Source organism: Natator depressus, chromosome 4 (genome assembly GCF_965152275.1).
Source record: "Natator depressus isolate rNatDep1 chromosome 4, rNatDep2.hap1, whole genome shotgun sequence".
Classification (NCBI taxonomy): domain Eukaryota; kingdom Metazoa; phylum Chordata; order Testudines; family Cheloniidae; genus Natator; species Natator depressus.
Genome location: NC_134237.1, coordinates 57,960,340 through 57,981,201, shown reverse-complemented (window position 1 = coordinate 57,981,201; position 20,862 = coordinate 57,960,340). Strand labels below are relative to the sequence as shown.

Here is a 20,862-nt window from a genome sequence, read left to right as displayed (position 1 = left end):
GAGGAATCATCACATCCCTAGTAGATGGGCCCAAAAGTACAAGCAAAAGAGAGAAATTACACAAGAGGAGATTATTAAAATCAACTCAAAACCCACATACCTCTACACTGTGTCAGATATGTAGTAGCACGGTACCCCAGTGGTGGTGTTTTAGCCTCTCCTTACGTTTACATCATTACTTCCAAAAGAGTGTTTAATTTTCCACTGAAACTCTAGTGTTTTTTTTGTTTTTTTTTTGGTAAGAAATGCAGTGGAAATAGTTAGAAAAATACAGAGAAAAGCTGTAAAAAAAAAAATCTATTTCAAAATTTGTAATAACCTTTTTGGTTTGCACAATCATATGTACCCTCAGCTGTAAGAGCCTGTCTAATGATGGCAGATAGGTGTGTTCCACCTTCCCAGTGTAATTCTCAGGTTTCGATTGTTAATATGCATGTCCAGACAAATTTTTTTTTCTTTAGCTGCAAGACAAATAATACAGTCTCTTGCTGCTCTCTAGTGGCAACTGAACTGCCCCCCAAGGGCTTCAGTCATGCTCTCTCAGTTGGTAGAGGGGTGTGAAGATCCACTCAGCAAGAGAATGCAACCGGGAAAGAAATGGAGGTAAAGGGGGAAAGTGGGCAGTAAGCAGAGTGGCCTGTGAAGCTCTTCAGATCCCAGAGTGGAGCCAACTATCCCTATTGTCAAATGCGAGCTGTTGCAAAAACTAAGGCTACGTCCACGCTACGAGCTAGGAGTGTGGTTCCCCTGCTCATATACGCATGCTCGTGCCAGCTCTCGTTGAGCTAGCATGAGTGTAAGTAGTAGTGTAGCTGTGGTAGCACAGGTAGCCGTAGCGGAGGCACGGCTTAGCCATGCCGAGTACAAACCTGCCTGAAGCCGGTGAGTACGTACTCAGCATAGCTAAGCCGTCCCTCCACTGCCGCTACCCATGCTACCATGACTATACTGCTCTTTGTACGCGATGAGTATAGTATGTATATGTGAGCTGGGAAGCACACCCCTATCTCATAGTGTAGATGTAGCCTTAGTGTCATAGAGCTTAAGGCCAAAAGGGACCACCAGATCATCCATTCTGACCAGGCCACCGATGCCACTCAGTCACCCCTATGCCAAGCCAGCAACCTAGGCTGACATGGGTTTCAGTCTGACTCAGTTGTAGCTGCACAAAGGCCTTGTCATCATGAGGGGATTGAGCTGGACTAAACCTCGTTGGAGGGCCCTGCCCCCAGAAAAGGTCAGGCAGCAGTGGTTCAAGGTGACCTCAGCCCCACTTGCTATGGAGGGAGATGGCTCCTGTACGGAGCCAACACAGCACAACAAATGAATAGCACTGTCAAAAAAAGGAAAGGGCCAGGTTCTTAGGAACTTACTGATTCAACACCTCCCTTCAGCAACTCCCAGTCACTGAGCATCTGTGGAGGTCCAATTGGGAGTTAAAGCTGCTCCCCCACCCACCGCCCAAGTGTAAAACCTGAGAAGGAACAGAGGTGAAAACATCACCTGTCTTCTGATTTTTGAACTCTTAGGGTTGGCAGTATTGTTTGTGAAAGGGATGTGAGTGGAAAACTAAGCCATCTGTATCTGTATCAGGATTTGAAAGAGGTGTGTAAAAATAACTCTCTAATGCTCTTTTAAAATCAGTATGTTAAGAAGAGATTTCTCTCTTGCAGTTAAGCCTTCTTTTAGTCCCCATCACACTGGCTTAGATAAGCAAGAAAGCTTTATTAACTTAGCTCTTCTTTGCTCAGTCTCCAACTACTCAGTGTCTAAGGGATGGATTCACCTTTGGAGTTTTTTGTTTGGTTTTTTTAAATTCCAATCCAGACTTTCAGGTCACTGAGATACAGTTAAATGTTCTATGCTAAATAGAATAACCCCACATTCTCTCCTGAGAGCTTCCTTCATGCAGCGATCAGCTGATTCGTAAGATAAGACTCTAGGCCTTCATTTGGATGGTAACTTCTCACTTGGTCTTTTTAAAAATAACTTTCAAAGATTTTAAATGTTTAGACTGTCTAGGCTAACATTAAGCGTTTTTTACATGGTTCTGAGCATGGGTAGAATCCCAGCGGGTTTAAAGAACTGCCTCAGACTTTGTTAGGTGCATTATTTGAATACACAAATACCCTGTAAAATAGGTTGAAGAATGTCCCACTCTGTACGGACGCATTATGGATAAGTATATTGGCAGAACTTATGCAAACATTTTACAGATTTCAATCAGAGAGTGCATTTAAAGCCAATCATGTGGAATCATTAAATTCTTTTTAGTGGCTTTTATTGATGGACTAGAGATGAACCCCTCCATCTTGTAATAGCAGGAACCATACCTGTCTCTCTTCACTCCTGCTCTCTCACCTCTACCACACTAGACTCTCTCCAGACTGCCCTAACCTCACCGTACTTGAGGAAAAAGCCAGTGTCCTTGGATTTAAAGGCAGATCGCTTACACAATAAGGAAAGTCCTACAATGTTTCTCAAAATGGGGACATTTCCTATGCACCTCTTCAGTATTTTCCAGTGTTCCTGCTTATATCCTACCTGTACAGGCTAAGGGAGTTGTGATCACAAAGAAGTGTTGGGGAATCCGTTCTGATCATTAATATCTATCTTTTTATACTCCCGTTTGGTCCCTACAAAGAACTTATTAGATTTACAATTTAACACTTTTCCAGCCTTAAATGAAGTTCCACATATCCCTCCACCCCTTCCTGCTGAAAAACCAGTTGGGAGCACCTCTGGAATTGTTGCTGGAAAGCCTAGTAATGCCAAACAAACAAGAAAAGGGGTAAGTTGTACCTGTATTACATCCTTTGGTTAGCAAAGCAAACAGTCTCTTGTAACAAATTGCTCATTGTGAAATAAGTAGATTCGGGGTGGGGATGTTACTCTCAATTAAAAGGCATTTCATATGTTGTTCTTCCATATTTTATTTGTTAATTAAGCTACATCATTTAGGTTGTTGTCAGTGCTGGAAAACACTTGGTTGATTTAGATTTACACTTTGTTATGCTTTGATCATGTTTATCTTCTGTTTTCTGTACTTTAGCAGTTGTAGTCATGCTCCCTGTGGTAAACTTTCAAAGCCTTGCTGAGGGCATTAAACTGATAGGATTAACATGGCCAAATTCCCATACACCCCTTTGAAAATGCATCCTCCGTCTTCAGAAAGGAGGCACCTCTCTGTCTGTATGCCAGTCTGAGAAGGAAAAAATTGCTTCAGATGATAAAGGGGAACTTGACAGCAGCCTTTTCTCACCTCTGGCTGCATTATATAGACATTTTCCACTAGTTTATCCAGAGCATGAGAACAATAATTTATTCTCAAATGCATCTCTTCTACTTTTCACTCATGATCAGTGATGTGCTAGTAGGAGAAGATACTAGTACGTCCCACAAAGCTGTGAAAACAGGGATTCTGCATACCCCACCAGCTGTGACCCCTTTGAAAAAAAAAAACCTTTGAAAATGCAGGGGAAAAAAGTCTAAATCTAGAGTCTTGATGGCAAAAATGGAAGAGAAATCAGCTAAAACAATGAGCAGAAAAGAGATGAAACCAAAAGGCCCATATGGACACTTTTTTGCCTGAACAAGAAACAGCAGACTGAGCGCTATCAGGCATCAGGGCCGGATTAACTTTTTGTGGGCCCCCCTTGGGAATGAAGGAGCCGGGGCAAGAGCACAGCGGGCAGGGTGGATTTGATTTAAATCATGATTTAAATCACTAGTTAGAAAGACTCTATTTAAATCATGCTTTTCTAGAAAAAAGTGCATTCTTGTTGGTTGTTATAACCTTAATACATATTCTTCAAAACTCAGAGATAGATGTAGGTTTCATTTTTAGAAGGTACACACTATACATTTTTAAACAGTGATTTATTTTGAAAACTTTTCAGATGAGTTTTAGAGCTATATCAGAAAATTAATGATTGTTTGGTTATTTGATTTATCAAAGATAATTGAAGCAGATATTTATGAAGTCATTGGGAGGTGAACTATCTCCAGTTCAACCGGTTAATCATTAATATATGGAGGATTTTCTTGCTAGGCTGTATGAGGAGGAGAATATCACCAGACAGACATTCAAGTTATTTTATTTAACTAAAACAACAACATTAAGTATTCTGGATTTTTTTTCTTCAACAGCAAGCATAATATTTTAACAAAAAAGCATATGTCCCTCACTTCTCACATTTATCTCCAGACTTCTCCTTGTCCAGATCTATTCCACCCCCAGCAGTCTTCTATTCATTGAACTTTTTGAAATTTTGCACTTTTAAAGAGAGGTAAGGGATTGACTCTGTGTACACAAATTTGCAGAGGGACAATAGAGTTAAAGTCTGTTATTTCTCACCTCTATATATTATGTATTTATTTTAAAACATTTTTGCTGTTAGCAAGCATGTTATCTCTGGAGACACAAATCCACAGTTTGAGAACTGCAAAACTAAGCATCTCTGATGGTATTCTTCTAGATCAGTGGTTCTCAAAGCCAGTCTGCCGCTTGTTCAGGGAAAGCCCCTGGTGGGCCGGGCCAGTTTGTTTACCTGCCGCGTCCACAGGTTTGGCCAATCACGGCTCCCACTGGCTGCGATTCACCGCTTCAGGCAAATGGGGGCTGCGGGAAGGGCGGCAGGCACATCTGTTGGCCCGTGCTGCTTCCCGCAGCCCCCATTGGCCTGGAGTGGAGTACCGCAGCCAGTGGGAGCCGCATTTGGCCGAACCTGTGGACGCGGTAGGTAAACAAACTGGCCTGGCCCGCCAGGAGCTTTCCCTGAACAAGCGGCGGACCGGCTTTGAGAACCACTGTTCTAGACTGAGCACTGAGTTCCATTGGGTAGATAGAAAGATTAACCTAAATAATCTATACAGCTGCTCCTGGAACCCCATAAAATTGGGTCCCTAATCCATGAACTATTGGAACTCATTTACAAAACTTTTCTTAAACATTACATGAATATATTGTCTCATACTATAGAATTAGAATTTATAATACATATTCCATGATGAGATATAATGTATCTTAATTAAAACTATCTTTAGATAGGTTTTTTCTCTCAAAAATCCAATTTAAATAAAAAAAAAAAAATCCAATTTTTTTAAAAAAGTGATTGATTTTTATTCACCCTGACAGCTGGGCATGGTGTGGGGGAAGGATTGGTCCCCAGCTGGAGCGAGGCAGGGGCCAGGGGCAAGATGAGCACAGTGGGGCATGGTGGGAGGATTAGTCCCTGCTGACTGGAGCAAGGCAGGGGTTGGGGGCAAAAGCACAGCAGGATTGGTCCCTGGAGCAAGGCAGGGGCCGGGGGTAAACTGCAAGCACAACAGGGCTGTGGAGAGGGTAAACAGGATCTCCCACCTCTGCCCACATAGAGCAGGTACCTACCTTCTCCCTGGTTCTAGCCCATTCTCTTCATCTCTCTCTCTGCACTGAGCACAGGGCTGGGGGTGCAGGATCTGGGAGGGAGTTAGGGTGCAGGAGCAGGCTGGGGTGCAGGGTCTGGCCAGGAGCTAGGGTGAGGGCTCAGGATTGGGGCAGGAGGTTGGGGTGTGGAGCGCTTACCTGGGGCAGCTCCCATTTGGTGTGAGGGGTACAGGAGCTCCCATTTGGGGCTCAGGGTGGGGGTGGGGATGTGGGAGGGGCAGGAGTCAGGGCATGGGATGTGGGGGGGCTGGATATGTGGGGGGGGTGCAGGAGTCAGGGCTGCGGGTGTGTGAGAGGGGTTCAGGAGTCACGGCATGGGGGTGTGGGGGTGCAGGAGTCAGGTCAGGGGGCTGGGAGCATCCCCACGATCCCAGTCCACACCCTCAGCCCCCTGCCCTGAGTGGCTCATGGCAGGGGGTGAAGGGGGTTTGCCCTGATTCCACCCCCTTCCCCAAGGCCCCACCCTCGCCTATTCTCCGCCTCTTCCCCTGAGCGGCAAGCATGCTGTGGCTCTGCTCCTCCCCCTCCCTCGCGCCGGCAAACAGCTGTTCGGGGGCAGGGAGAGGGGGAGGGGCAGGACGCTGGGGGAAGAGGCAGGGGACGAGCTTGGCTGCTGGCGGAGCCTGCCCTGGTGCAGCAGGAGCCCCGGGAGCTGGTAGCACCAAGCTTCTGTCCTCTCAGGAGAGAGTGGGGGGCAGAGAAGAGTGGCCAAGCCGGGACCCATTTGGAGCATGGGCCTGGCACCATGGCACTGTGACACCATGGTAAATCCAGTATTGTCAGGCATGGAATTCCTGTACCCCGGGAATGAGTGTAAAGCATCATAGGCCATTATAGCAAAGATACAAACCCTCATATTGCAGAGATTTTTTTAGCACGGAATAATCTGTAAAAGGATGCGGCTTACAAAGGCAAAATAAAAACCAATGTCTTGCCTTCTTTTCCCCTTGCTTTGATTCTCTTCTCCATGGTCATAGATTCAGAAGTTTCTTATCTGCTCTCCTCCTCTAATGCCTCTAACTTGCCTGAGTGACCCCATCCCATCTCCTGATCTCCTTCGTGCCTACTCTCATTCCCTCCCTTACTCTTCTCTTTAACCTCTCAATCTCTTCTGAATGCTTCTCTTCACAATACAAGCATGGTTTAGTCTCTCCTCTCTTTAAAAAAAAAAAAACAAACAAAAAAAAACCAAAAACCCACCCTTGATCCCACTTGCCTGTCCAATTACTGCCCCCCTTCTCCCTTTCATCTCTAAGATTATTGAATGCATACTTATCATCACAGTCTGGAGCTCCTCTCCCCGAGTTCCTGCCTAGACCCTCTCCAGTCCAGCTTCTGCACCTTGCACTCCACTGAAACTGCTCTCACCAAAGTTTCTAAACACTTCTTCCTAGCCAAGGCTCAAAACCAGTACTCCATCCTCATCCTTCTTGACCTGCCAGCCACCTTCAACACAGTGCACCAAGTTGTTTTTGAAAATTTGTTCTCAATTGGCTCCTGTGACTTTGTCTTCTCTTAATTGCTCCTTCAGTGGATCCTCCTCATCCCCCCTCTGGCTTTCCAGGAGGGCTCCACAGGGCTCTGTTCTTGGTTTCCTTCTCCCTTTATACCTTATCTCTGTGTAATCTCATCCACCAACACAAATTCAACTACCATTTTTATGCTGACAACTCACAGAGCTACCTCTCTACTCCGGATCTGTCTCCTTCTGTCCAAACTAAAATCTTGGCCTATCTCTCTGACATCTCTTCATGGATGTCATGCTGCCAAGCTCAATATGGCTAAAACAGAGCTTTTAATCTCCCCCACCCAGGCCCCCTTTCTTGATCATTGTGGATAATACCACTATCCTGCCTGTCACTCAGGCCCATAACTTGGGTTGTCATCTTCAGCTCAGACCTCTCTTGAGGTGCTCACATCCAGGCTATGTCTAAGTCTTGCAGATTCTTTCTGCATAACGTCTGGCCTTTCATATTCACCCACACAGCTAAAACCAGCTCAATTGCTCTCACCAGCTCAATTGCTGCAACATCCTTCTTTCTGGCCTTGACAAATACAGTCTTGCACTGCTCATATCCATTCAGAATGCTGCTGCAAAATCACTTTCCTAGCCCATTGCTTTGACCATGTCATCCCTCTCTTTGCATCCCTCCCCCGGCACCCCCTTCTCTATCATATCAAATCTAAGCTACTTGTCTTCACTTTCAAGGCCCTTCACCACCTATTCCCACCCTACCTATTTTCTCTCATTCAGTATTGAGAAGTCGACTCCTGCCTTTGATTAGGCCATGATGCTAGCCTCCATCGCCCATTTGATAAATTTTCAAACAAGCACATTTGTGCTTTCTCCCATACTACCCCACATACTTTGCAGTAGCTCCCCATAAACACCTGCAAAACTAACTCATTATCCTCCTTCAAATCCCTCCTTAAAACTCTAATTTGCCATGATGTCTACAAAAAACTTGACAACAGTTATGCTGACCATCATGCTGACCAATATTAATAGACTCATTGTTTCCTTATATTCCCCCATCTGTCTGTATCACTCTCTTCTCTGTTGTCTTATACTTAGATTGTAAGCTCTTTGGGGCAGAGACTTTATCTTTATTATGTGTTTCTACAACACCTAGCACAATGGGGTCCTGGTCCATGACTAGGGCTCCTACACACTATGGTAATACCAATAATTATTATTAATAAGAAGAAATCCTCACCACTATGGATGACATGATCGCCCCATTAGCTGCATGGCAAAGAGAGCCATTGTCTGAAAGAGAATGTAGAAGAGTCAAGTAACTTCGAGACAACACAATTTTGATCTAGTCCATCCCCTGCCAGTGCAGGTTTCTTCCATACAATATTTTTTCTAGTGCATTGTTCAGTCTATTTTTTATGTGTCCGCAGTGATGGTGCTCCCACCACATTTTTTGAGAGAGAAATATTATCCCTCAAGCTAAGAGTTATTATATTTACAATTTTCCTGATATTCAGCCTAAATTTTCCCCTTCTTAAATTTATCCCAGGGCTCCTATTAATATCTCCTTGTACAGCATTGCCCTAAAAAGTTCCCGTTGGTAGACTTCTTTTGGCCTCTGATTTGAAGTTCTTCTCTGTTTAGTACAATTTAAATAAGAAAGGCATCTTTTTAAACAGTAACCTGTTAATGTCTCTTAAATAAACTGAAATTGCATTTCTGTGTTCTTGTAGGAATCTGAACATTCAGATCCAACAGGTACTACTTGGACAGAGCCTGTGCTGCCCCCCAGGTGAGTAGAATTTCTAAGTAACAATTTCAGGGGTCTGAGATTAGCTACTGGGTTGGTTTGCTTAGTCGGTCTAGTATGCATACTTATCAACTGTATATTATTAAGACAGTAGGCTTGTGTAAGTTGTGCTTTTGATATAATCACTAATAAATTAGGCATGCACCAATAGCCAACTAATGCACACCACATTGTGGCTAATTGGTATGGCGGTGAAGGGAGGCCTTTAGAAAGATTGCAACTTAGCTCTCCTCTTATGGTTTGACTGCCACTCTGTTCTCTCAGCTTTAGCCCCTTCGCCCATAATTAAAAGCAGATAGAGCTGGAGACCATCCTCTCCTCCACAGAAAAGATTATCAACAGCTATCTTCACTTGCTCTTGTGGCTGGGCTTGGGCTGTGGGAGCAAAGAGGGACCCGTTGCCCTTCTAAGAATTGTTGCTGAAGAGGAAAGGAGCCAGGTCAGCTGCCTTTCTGAAGCTCTAGATGCATTATGTATAGTACCTCCACTGTTTGCTTACTCTTCAGTCCCGAGACCCTAGTGGAACTGTGGGAGGAATGACAGCCTCCCTAACCCCTTCAGCAACAGGAAGAGGAGTAGCACCCACAGGCAAAAGGAAGCAGGCCAGCCCTGGGCCAGGGCTCCACTGACTGCCAGGGACAGGTTGGTGGGTGGTAGAAAATCTGCTGCTAAGCTCATGCCACTTAGGTACGGATATCTATGTATGGGTTTTATAGTTGGTAGTGTACCAAAGCACAGAGTTTTACTATATCACCCTCTCCCCCTTCCTATATCAGGAGGCTTGAGCTGATCCTGGAACTGAATTTACTCTGCTTAGGGTATCATGATAATAAAGCTCTATTTCTGTTATGAAAGTTTAAGTGCATCTCCTAATGTTAGAGTGCTTATCAGAAGAGTTTCCTTGAGCGCAAATGAGATGACTCATTGTTTCTCTTTATATGTGATCACTTTTTACCTTTATTTAGTTTTAGATCATGCTTGACCTCTCCCTTATGTTCTCTGTGAACCCAGTAGATAGAAATTCTGTCCCCTCCCTTTCCGCTCAAGTTCACAAAAGACCTATGATTAATAACAACCCTGTGATTTTTCCAGAAGTGAGATCTCTTAGGCTGGATATTTGATAATATTGCCTCACAAAAAGTGGGCTGAAAATCTGGTTATTTTTGTGGTTCAGATTTGGAACAGTCCTAACTGTGTGTTTGTCGTTTTAGATTAAAATGCTTATTTGGAGGGAGGTTAGGGATGGGGTGGGGTGGGGTAAGAAACTGAACATAGATGGAAAGATTTCTCTCATTCACATTATTATTTTTTTTAAACAAAAGTGAGTTGAAGGAGGGGGGACGTAAGGCCATTCAGTGGTGCTGAAATGACAGCTGGGTTTCTTAGGGACAGGAATAGGGAGGTGAAGGTCCAGGAAATTCTGAAAAAAGAGAGAAAGGGTTAGAATAAATATATTCAAAATAGTTGAGAAAAGAAGTATATAAGCATTTTCCTACTATGTTCACTTACTCTTTTAGAAGGCTTTTTTCATAATGGAACGATATCTGGCATAAATCCTCACAAAACTGTGTATTGATTAGAGCCCATCTTGTAATAGCAATAAAGAACACATGGAGGGTGCATTAATAAGCTTATTAATACTCTTCTCGAGTGGTTGAAGGCACTTGATGAAAATACCAGAAGCACAGGCTAAAAACCTATTAATACACACCTTGTTGTGGCTTATTGTTATTACAGACCTTTTGAGAATTCATGCTAGTGAATACTTGTTTGTGTTGAACTAATGAACCTCTTTAAAAAATGCCAGAGAAAATTGTAGATGAAACATGTAATATTGTGGTGTTTATAATATCAGTGTCACTATATTCAAGGTTGCATAAAGATTTCTCCGTTATTTAAAAAAACCCAAAAACGCATCCTGTTTTTGAACATCATTAGTGCCTATCCAGTTAGGGATACAAAGCTGAAATTTGACAGGAAAGCAGTCCTTATTTAGAAGAGAGGTACCTTTGAGTACACAAGTTATTGATTTAGCCACATTCTTAGCCTTTGAAAATCATACTCCCTGAATACACAGTATAGACAGCACCATTTTTTAGCTCTTTTACATTTTCAAGTGTACAAGTTACTTAGGAGTCTGAGTCCTATAGACATTCAATGGGACTTAGGCTCCTAAATCACTTGGGCACTTTTGAACATTTATACTTAGAACTTAACGAGGAAGCCTGGACATTCTGAATGTAGCTTTCTGCACAGAATAATCTCATGTGGCAAATGGTTGATGAAGTCTGTTATCCAAAGTAGGGTCTTGTCCCATCAGTTTAGCTGGGGGCATGACTCAGTTCACATGACAGGATGTTTCAGATAAGTGAGATCCCAAGAAATGAGCCAGACTGATTCCCTAAGTCCAGGTGAACCAGAAATGCTCATCAGGTCTTCAGCTAAAGCACCTCATTCAAAGCACTTCGGCTCTGGGTGGCTTCAGACAAAGCTCTTTAATGGTAGGTGGCCTGGCTGAAGTGTTACCTAGTTAGAGGGCCCTGGGGAAGCCAGCCAACCAGCCAGCTCCCTGTAATTGGAACTGGCCAGCAGGATTTGAAATCTGCAGTCAAGGAACCCTACTGAGAAGGTTTCCGTGATTATTCAATTCCCCCAATTATCCAAAGGTTTCAGGTGTTTCCAGAGAGTTTCAAATAATCCAGATTCTACTGTATTGTTCTTCATGTTTCAATTAATCATATTTCCCTATTGAATGCTGTGTGGCTGTCTCAGAGATTAGAGGGGTTTATATGCTCGTTTAAAATGCACACTTCTCTTGATCATTCAACCAATCTCTAGGCCTGTGGATGGAAAACTTGTACCAGCTCGACTGCCTCCACTTAAAGGCATTCCTGGAAGGCCACCTCCACCAAAACACTCTGGAACCAAGACCTCTTCCCAAAAGGACCCTTTTAGTCGATCCTCATCTGACCTGACACTCCATAAAAGACATGACATCTTTGGAATTGGAGTCAAGAGAGCAAAGAGTCAAGTTTTAAAAAATCAAGACCCAGCATTACCGCCTCGACCTAAACCAGGACATAGTCTCTACAATAAATACATGGTGAGAGTGGAGATATTGTGCCTGGCTTTTGCATATAGGATAGAGCTGTTTCCAGTACAGAGTATAAGGTGCTTTATTGTGAGGGAGGAGTCTGCTGCTCCTATATATATAGCTCTGCTTCCTTCTTGACCTTCTCCACAGCCTTTGGGTGTCTTGTGGACGAACCAGGGGTTCTAGGAGGAAATAGAAGCTACACTGTGGGGTGAGCAAGGACTGAGATACGGGAAAGGCCTCTTGTCCCCTCTGATCGTGCACCCTTAGCTGGTTTTAAACTCTGACTTGCATTGTATAGGTGGTATTTTTCAAAGGCACAAATGGCACTTAAGTGCTAAATACCCATTTTCCTTTATAAAAAAAAAAAAAAAAACTTTGAAAATCTCTCTCTAAATTGTTTGTCCAGTGGCCAAAATGCATAGGAGGGAAAGGTGGGTGTATCTATATTACATTGCATCACTGTATAGGCTCTTGTGCTCATGCAGCGTGAATTTCAGGTGTTTAGTAGTGTGAGAGCTCATTTGATTTGTGAATAATTTGTCTGGATTTTTGTTTAAGCTGCCTGTGCCTCATGGAATTGCCAAGGATGATTTCTCTCCTAGAAACCCTGGAGAACTCAGCTGCAAGGTAAAAGAAATTCTCTCTCTCTCTCTCTCCCTAATGCTAAATCATTAGTCTTTTATTATGTTAAAGCATCAACTCCTTTAAGCTTTAAAGGTGACACTCTGAAAAATGTAATATTGGTTTATTAAATCTCTTGGTTTCAAAAAATGTTGCTGTACCTTAAAGCGTGGGGATGTTCTTGTGCTGCTGGAGCAGATCGACGGCAATTACTTCAAGTGTCAAAAGGGAGGGGAAACGGGCAAAGTGCACTTGTCTCATATGAAGATAATCACACGCCGAGATGAGCATCTGAAAAGCAAGCAAAAGGTAAACATTAAGAATTAATTAAATCTTTTTAGATGGTAAACTCATCTGTGCAGGGATTGTGCCTTGCTATGCATTTGTACAGTGCTTAGCACATTTCAGGCACAACGGTAAAATGATTAATAATAAGAATAGCAACTCCAAGCTCTCAGCAACACATTGGTTGGGTCTAGACCGTTCTGAGTGGTAGCAGATGACAGAACAAGGAGTAATGGTCTCAAGTTGCAGTGGGGGAGGTTTAGGTTGGATATTAGGAAAAACTTTTTCACTAGGAGGGTGGTGAAACACTGGAATGCGTTACCTAGGGAGGTGGTAGAATCTCCTTCCTTAGAGGTTTTTAAGGTCAGGCTTGACAAAGCCCTGGCTGGGATGATTTAGTTGGGGATTGGTCCTGCTTTGAGCAGGGGGTTGGACTAGATGACCTCCTGAGGTCCCTTCCAACCCTGATATTCTATGATTTTATCAAACGTGTGCATTTTTTATTTAATACATATTAAGAATACATTTATTTCCAGTACATTGTAATTCACATTGCTCAGTTTTTGCACTGTGTTCATGTTATAAACTCTTTGTATTGCATTGAATTACATTCAAATAAAGCAATTATTCATCAGCCTTCAGTATTTCCCCTATAAACTTACCCCAATACACTCAGAAAAGTCAGTCTCCCAACCTTTTTGGATGATCTGATGAGGCTGTGCTCTCTCTCTCTGTTGCAATACCCCCGACTATGGAATCTCCCCCCTAACCCAGCCATGCTCCCCCCAACTCCTATATATACACATCCTCCAGCAATGTGCTGCTCCTTAACTAGTGAACCACTGATGGGCTACTAGCTGATGATCTTACTCTGACGAATCACAGGTGGGCTGAGGTAGTCTCAGTTTGCAATCCACGGCGAGATCACTGTGTGAGGACCTGCACTGCAGGGGTGGAGGTATGACTGGGAGGATATTTCTGAGTAGGCAGGGCTAACGTGGGGCGCATTGCTGAAAGGGTAGAGTGGGGGTCAACTACTCAGCTGGTCAACTAAGGTTTATGAATGAATTTATGATCACCCACTCTAATCAGTTTAGGGCTGATTTAGTGTGGACTTGAGGGCAAACCTTAAAATGGTTGAGGGTGAGACACTCAATCACTGGTGCTTCAAGTTAGTGCAATACAAGCAACCGAAGCGCAACTAGCTGAATGCTGTACTGTAGACAAGCCCTGAGAAAATAAGTCAGAATGACTTCTGCTGACCCGGATTCACGCACCGAGGAGTGCTTAGCCAATCAGGAAACCAGCAGGAATATCCTATGACTATAGCTACTTGACTTTAACCATGCAGCCAATCCCAGCTCAAAATTCACCAGAGTTTCAAAATGCATGAAAACATTTTGTCTTCCCTAGGGAAACTTCATTTATGTGTGTGTGTATATATAATATATATATTCCACACAACCGCTCTGAGCATAATTGATGTGATGTTTAATGTGGGGACAGCTGATATCCCATCTGTACTAGGGCTCACAATGTTGCTAACCTTTGTTCAGCCGAATTTGATGTTAGAAACAATGAGAATTTTTTTAGAAACTTTTTTCCTAGTGTAGAAAAGGAACTAGTCAATGTAAAAATGCATCCCCAACTTAACCAAAATTTCACGGATATAATAAATGTTCATGTGAAACATCACATGTTCACGGAATCTGCAAACTCAAAGACCTGCCGATGTTGAAATTTAATATCTGTTTAGTTTTACATTGAATGTCATGTGCCGCCCCAACCAAATCATTTCTCAGTAGTGTGTCTTTATTTGCACTGCAACGTAGAAAACCCTCTAGATTAACACTTCATGAGCCACACGTGTTATGGAGATGACATAGCTGATGGCCAAAAACCAAAAAGGGGGGAAGATATAACTGCCATCAAGCAGCAAAGTCTGGCACTCCTGGAAGAAGGAAGAGTTACTGTGAGAGTCATTACTATGACAGAAAAGGGCTATAGAGATTTTAAGGGGTATAAAGGAGGTACCATTAGAATAACATGGCAAAAGTCTCCAGATAGAGTGTGCTGCGAAACTCAAAATTGTTGTAATACAGTCGGATAAGAGGTACTGGATATGAATACACTGCGTCAATTTTCCTCTCATTTAAATTGGTTCTACACCTGGGTGACTGCATTCAATGGAATTACTTTTGATTTAAACCAGTATAAGTGAGAGAAGAATCAGGCCCATTAATGTATGTGTAATAATAATTCCTTTCTTTAAAGGTGACAGTTTGGAATCATACGTGCATGATGCAATTGTGTACAAAGCCAAAAATCTTTCAGAATCAAGAATGGAATGTTCATGTTAATATCTTTCATGATTTCTAAATTGCTTATGTTTTTTGTAAGGATTCAAACAATATTGAGAGGGTTTCTGACAAAAGTGCTCCTCATGCTGTAGTGCTGCATGATTTTCCAGCAGGTGAGTACACATAAATAATACCAATAAGTGTATAGTTTGACTAATAGTGTAAAATGTGCTTCCAAAGCAGAGAAGAAAATAGTCAAAACTTTTCTTCTGTTCTTTGGAACACTGAGGTTTAAAAGGCATGTAGCATTTTGATTTTTCACAGGAATTTGAAATGTGATACAAATGCAGAGCCCAGGTTGCTAAGTTTGGATCCAAACTTACCCTGAATGTGTGGATGTTCTGATCCATGGTTTTAGCTGAGACCAATTTTGAGTTAAAGCTTACATATCAAACCATATGGCCATGTTAATAAAGATTTTTAAAAACTGATTCAACTTTTGGGTATGGTGTATATTTAATAAGCTTTTACTTAGAGAAATTCACTTCATTTGACACTGACTGTAACTGAAATGATACTGTCTTACAGAGCATGCTGATGATTTGGACCTCCATTCTGGAGAGACTGTTTATCTTCTGGAGAAAATAGATAACGAGTGGTACAGAGGAAAACTTGAGAATCGCACAGGGATATTTCCTGCCAACTTTGTTAAAGTGATTGTATGTAGCCCATTTCCATTGAAATATAGTGTATTCCACTCAGGTTCATGCTCCAGGCCTAATTTACCTTCTCTCCTGTGCATTTTATTCCACTTGTTATCTAGGTAAATTTTGCATCAGTGCACAGAAGAGAGAGCAGTTTTTTTGTGTGATATTAGAAATCTATTTAATCTTGCAACTCTGCCCAGCCATTATAGGTATGATTCTCATGTTAATTTAAAGTCAGGTAAGAGAATCGCAGCTGTTACTTAAGAAATGCTCATAAATCACCCCTGACCAGATTCTGTTCTGTTTCATCTGGGCAAATTCCCATGGGCGTTTTCCTGGTGTTACAGAGCAGATTATTTTAAACAACTACACTTAAGCAAGAAGTCCCATCAAGGATTTGCATTAAATGGATTGAGAGTGTTGGGATGCCTTCAACCCTCCCAAGATGTGCACCCTGACATGGTATGTTGTTATTGAAGTATGTTTTTAAAATTGCAGCAGACAAGTTTATTTTGGAAAAACAAAAACAAAACCTCTTGAATGACACACGTCACCAATAAAAAAGTTCCCCAAAAGAAAATAAATTGGAACCTCTAAAAGGAAGGGTCACTTTGTACAATAAGTGTAATCAAACCAGTGGTGAGGAAGTATTGAGGAGATAACACCATGGCTGCTAATTTTTACTGGATAGCCTGATCAATGCAGAGAGACCTGGATAAGGGAATCTGAGACACAGGACATAACAGACACCGTTTTTCTAAGGACTTGTCTACACTTACAGCGCGGAAGCAGCTGGGTCGCTGTAGCAGTAAGTGAAGATCCTACCTATGCCAATGAGAGAGCTTCTCCCACCAGCGTAGGTACTCCCCCACCCTGAGAGGTGGCAGCTATGTTGATGGGAGAAGCCCTTCCGTCAACATAGCACTCTGTACACTGGTAGTTAGGTGGGTATAATTACATTACTGAGGGGATTTTCCACACTCCTCAGAGATGTAGTTATACTGACATAAATTTGTAGTGTAGACCAGGGCCTACTGATAGTGGTATAGAAACTTCCACTTCTTTTACATATCTTTTCAGTCATCTTGGGGATCGTGCACTGATCAAGGAAGTCAAGAGATCTGGATTCCATTCCCAGCCCTGCCATTGTCTTAATATGTGACCTAGGGCAAGCAATGTCACATTTCTGTGGGGTTGTTTATGTGGATACTTAAGGTGTGATTCCAGTTTAGTTAAAATGGTGCCAAAAGCTTTGTGGACGTGGTGATTTTGGTTTCGCTCAAGTCCATTAGGAATCAACTTTAGCTAGTCCAAAATAGCCATGTTTATACAGTTGTTTACACTGGTTTAACTAAATTGGGTTAAAATCACACCTTAAGTTACACATGCACAACTTACTTTTGGAATTGCTGCCTGCTACGTGAATAATTTTCAATATTAATGTGACGCAGTCATACATAAGAGGCTCTGATTCTGGTTTTTAACAGTTTAGGTTCGTGAGTTTTAATATGCTGACTACCATTACTGAATGAAAAATATTGTCATAGTTGGGAATAGTGGGACTGGGGGGAGGTGGGGAGTGTTACTCCAACACAGGACTAATACTGAGATTTGTTAGGTAAACAGACTGCACCCTTCACCTTCTTCATGTTTCCAAACAAACATTATGTAATTCACAATTTGATTTCTATTGATGGCTAGCTTTTAAAACCACTGTTTTAAAACAGAATAAAACTTTTTGAGTGAACATCATGGGCCAAATTCAGCACTGGTGTAAACATGCACAATCCTGTTTGAAACAAGATTATGTTAACATGAATTAGGTAGCTTTTAATTTGCATCAGTGGGTTCTACTTGGAGCAGGTAGAGAGTACTCATGATCCTCTAATATGCACTGGGACCCCATATAGACAAGCCCAAAGTCAGTGGAGCTGCCCCAGGCCTGCATTTGGCTCACTCTGTCAGAGAATACTGGAAGTGTTAGACAACACACTGTGGGATCCAGTAGCTAATAAATAAGGGGAAATGAACCTAGGTACATGTTCCTGAGCTGCTCCCATTTTAAATTTTTCTGTGTACTCAGGAATGATTCTTGCTTACTAATATTTAATTTTGAAATTTTATTTTATTTTTAAAAGTGAGTTAAACTCTTAGTGCTAAAAATATTTTCTTTGCAGTTTGGAAATTTTAAAAAATATCTGTTGGGAAGAGAGAACACTTTATAAAAAAGAAAAGCAGTTAACAGAGATAATCAGCTCATTGGGGCCAGACATTCAGTATTCATACAAGGGCCAATTCTATCTCTGTCTGATAATGTTAAGCTGGATATCAGCATGAGGTCTAGGCATCAAATAGTAATACTTAGCATCTATGGTACACTTCAACATTAACTAATTAATCCTCATGGTGCCCTTGTCAGGTAGCCATTATCCCAAGGTAAAGCATGGCCCAATCCAGCACCCACAGATGTTCAATGAAAAGACTCCCATTGATTAGTGAGGGAGTTAGGTCAGGCCCTCAGTGAGTAGTGAGAGAGCCAGGAGTACAAACAAGGTCTTTAGACTCCCAATCTTATGTTTAATCCACTAAGCTGTGGTGCATATTTTGCAGCACTCTTGTGTGATAAGAGATCAGATGATGACTGTGATGATATTTTTAAATAAAAACTTAAAACCATATACATCCAGGGTCCCTTGGTTAGTGCACAGCCTACAGCTCCAAATGTGATAAGGAAGAGGGCTTTTGGTGACACTTAACCTCTTTATACATTCCGTCTTTGCATGCAGACCGAAGTACAATTTGAGACGTGTTTGTTTGGGGTACAGATGGTAAAATCTGGACTATCAGAGCCGGGAATGGATATTTCTAAACAGTAATCTTGATAATTTTGAATTGCACTAGCAGATAATAGATTACAATATCAATTGTGAGCCTGGAGCCAAAAGCAACTGTGTGTAGTACTATCCAATTCCATTTTCTGCCAGTGAACAAAGAGGCAGACAACAAAGAGGACTGTTGCTATTAAAACACAGTTATTAATGTAAATTATGAAAAGTTGTTGTTTGTTTCCATAATGTTGAATAGCAATGATGATGGGTCATTGGCATCAAAGAGTTAGTGATTATATCAAAACAGCCCCCTCCCCCCATGTAGCCAATGATCAGACCATTCCAGTGATTATGTAGTGCCATGTGGATAGGGTGACCAGATAGCAAGTGTGAAAAATCGGGACAGGGGGTGAGGGGTAATACATGCCTGTATAAGACAAAGGCACCTATATTGGACAAAGCCCCAAATATCGGGACTGTCTCTATAAAATCAGGACATCTGGTCACCCTGTGTGTGGCATCTGCAGCTGAAACTGCAATGTAATTGACTAATTTGAATGGAGAATATTCTAATTTTGACATTAAATATGCTCAATTTATGCCACTGTAATTTTAAGATTGAGTGTGTATTGTTTTTTGTTTTGTTTTGTGGTCTTCTCATTATTAGATTGATGTTCCAGAGGAAGAGAACAGGAAAAAAGTATTGTTTTCATCAACATGTATTAAGTGAGTTTCATACACATTATTGCTCTCTTGTTCATCTTGACATATATGAAAAACAAATAAGCGGAAGGATTATGTTTACTTCAGATTTACAGAGGCATTAGCGTTAATTTAGTCTAACTCTGATGCACCAATATTTTAGTTTATGCTGTTTAATTTTTTCAAACTACGAATATTTGAATAAGAATCTTTCCATTTTTTGTCTCATTCATATGAAATTAAGCGCTAATTACTGTAAAATAGAACAAATATTCCTGAAAGATGACTCAAAACAATGCAGTTTTATTTTTGGCAGAAATATAAACAACAGACTGAACTTCATGGATTTAAGAAATGGCAGATGACATTGACTTTGAAATAAATCTTTTTTGAAATCTGCTTTTTTGAGATACTGAGAATAGCTACTTTGTAGGGCTTGATGCTGAGAAGGTCTGTGCACCTACCATTCCCATTAATTGTACATGCTCAGCACCTCACATGACCAGGCATGAAAATTATTATAGACTTTATTTTAATACAGAAAGACTACGAGAGGCAGTATCTTTCCTGGTTCAAATGGATACAACTTGATTTCAGTTGCATTCCATAGTGTCATTTTTGGACAGTGCTAGTTTGTTGACTTACATGATTGTTCACTTGCAAAGTGAAAAGCAAAATGAAGCAGAGGTGGGTTACACAAAACAGTCTGAGCCTTTCCCTTAAAGGTAAAGTTAAAAATAATGTTTTATTTTCAAATTAATAGTAGAACTATTCAAACTTTTCTGGTAGCTATGACAGCCACTATAAAAGATCAACAGTAGCAATCTGATTTTAAAAGCCCCTCTGTATCACCCTCTTAAAAAAAAAAAAAAAAAAAAAAAAAAAGTAAATTTTAGTGAAATAAACTGGAAAATTTAGAATTGTAAAGAAGGGTGACCAATATGTGATCAGAGTTCAAATGGTATCACAGAAAGAGGTGGGGAGTGGGTGGGAATTCCTCTTAACACCTGTGTGACAATCTGCTGGGGTTCCCAGAACTGTGAGTTTCTGTGTTACCCCTCTCAGCCTCAGCATAGCAGCAGCAAAGTTCCCACTTGCTATGTATCAGCTCTCTGACACACTGGCTTGTCTGCCTTGCCAGCGAACTTTTTAGGACTCTGCCAGTCCAAACCCTGTCTCGACGGTAACAATCAGTGAACCCCATTCCCAAGTTTCTCAGAGACGTCTTTCTGCAACACTCACAAAAACAAGTTAACTGGTCCTTTAACAAGACAGTACACAGAGGCTTATTACCTTCACTGGGGTTAACCAACAGTCTGTTTCAATCAAAGCGTTGAGTTGGTTTATGGTATAAGTAAAACAGGTTTGTTAGCAAAAGGACACAGGTTTAAGTGATACCAAGTATAAGGAATCAGGGTAGAAATGGTTACAAACAAAGTACAAATATGCTTCTAAGCCTAAAACAACTTAACGTACTAGTGTCTTTTCTTCAAAGCGGTTTTTCTCACCATAGTCTTTCTTCCTGCATGGCTGGCTAGACCTTTAGCTAGGACCCAACACATGGAGCTGAAAGCACTTGGTTTATTTGATTCCTATGGTAAAGGATA

At 41.6% G+C, this 20,862-nt stretch overlaps 1 protein-coding gene across 2 annotated transcripts in view; it reads left to right on the top strand.

The window, feature by feature from the left end:
- SH3D19 (SH3 domain containing 19) overlaps positions 1 to 20,862 on the top strand; it is a 118,175-nt gene that overhangs the window by 87,538 nt on the left and 9,775 nt on the right. For both annotated transcript variants that reach the window (XM_074950983.1, XM_074950982.1), the window contains exons 9-16: positions 2,679 to 2,791; positions 8,639 to 8,697; positions 11,554 to 11,818; positions 12,371 to 12,439; positions 12,602 to 12,742; positions 15,119 to 15,191; positions 15,607 to 15,737; positions 19,221 to 19,279. In XM_074950983.1, coding sequence (XP_074807084.1) covers positions 2,679 to 2,791; positions 8,639 to 8,697; positions 11,554 to 11,818; positions 12,371 to 12,439; positions 12,602 to 12,742; positions 15,119 to 15,191; positions 15,607 to 15,737; positions 19,221 to 19,279 — 910 coding nt within the window. The remainder of the gene's footprint in view (positions 1 to 2,678; positions 2,792 to 8,638; positions 8,698 to 11,553; positions 11,819 to 12,370; positions 12,440 to 12,601; positions 12,743 to 15,118; positions 15,192 to 15,606; positions 15,738 to 19,220; positions 19,280 to 20,862) is intronic.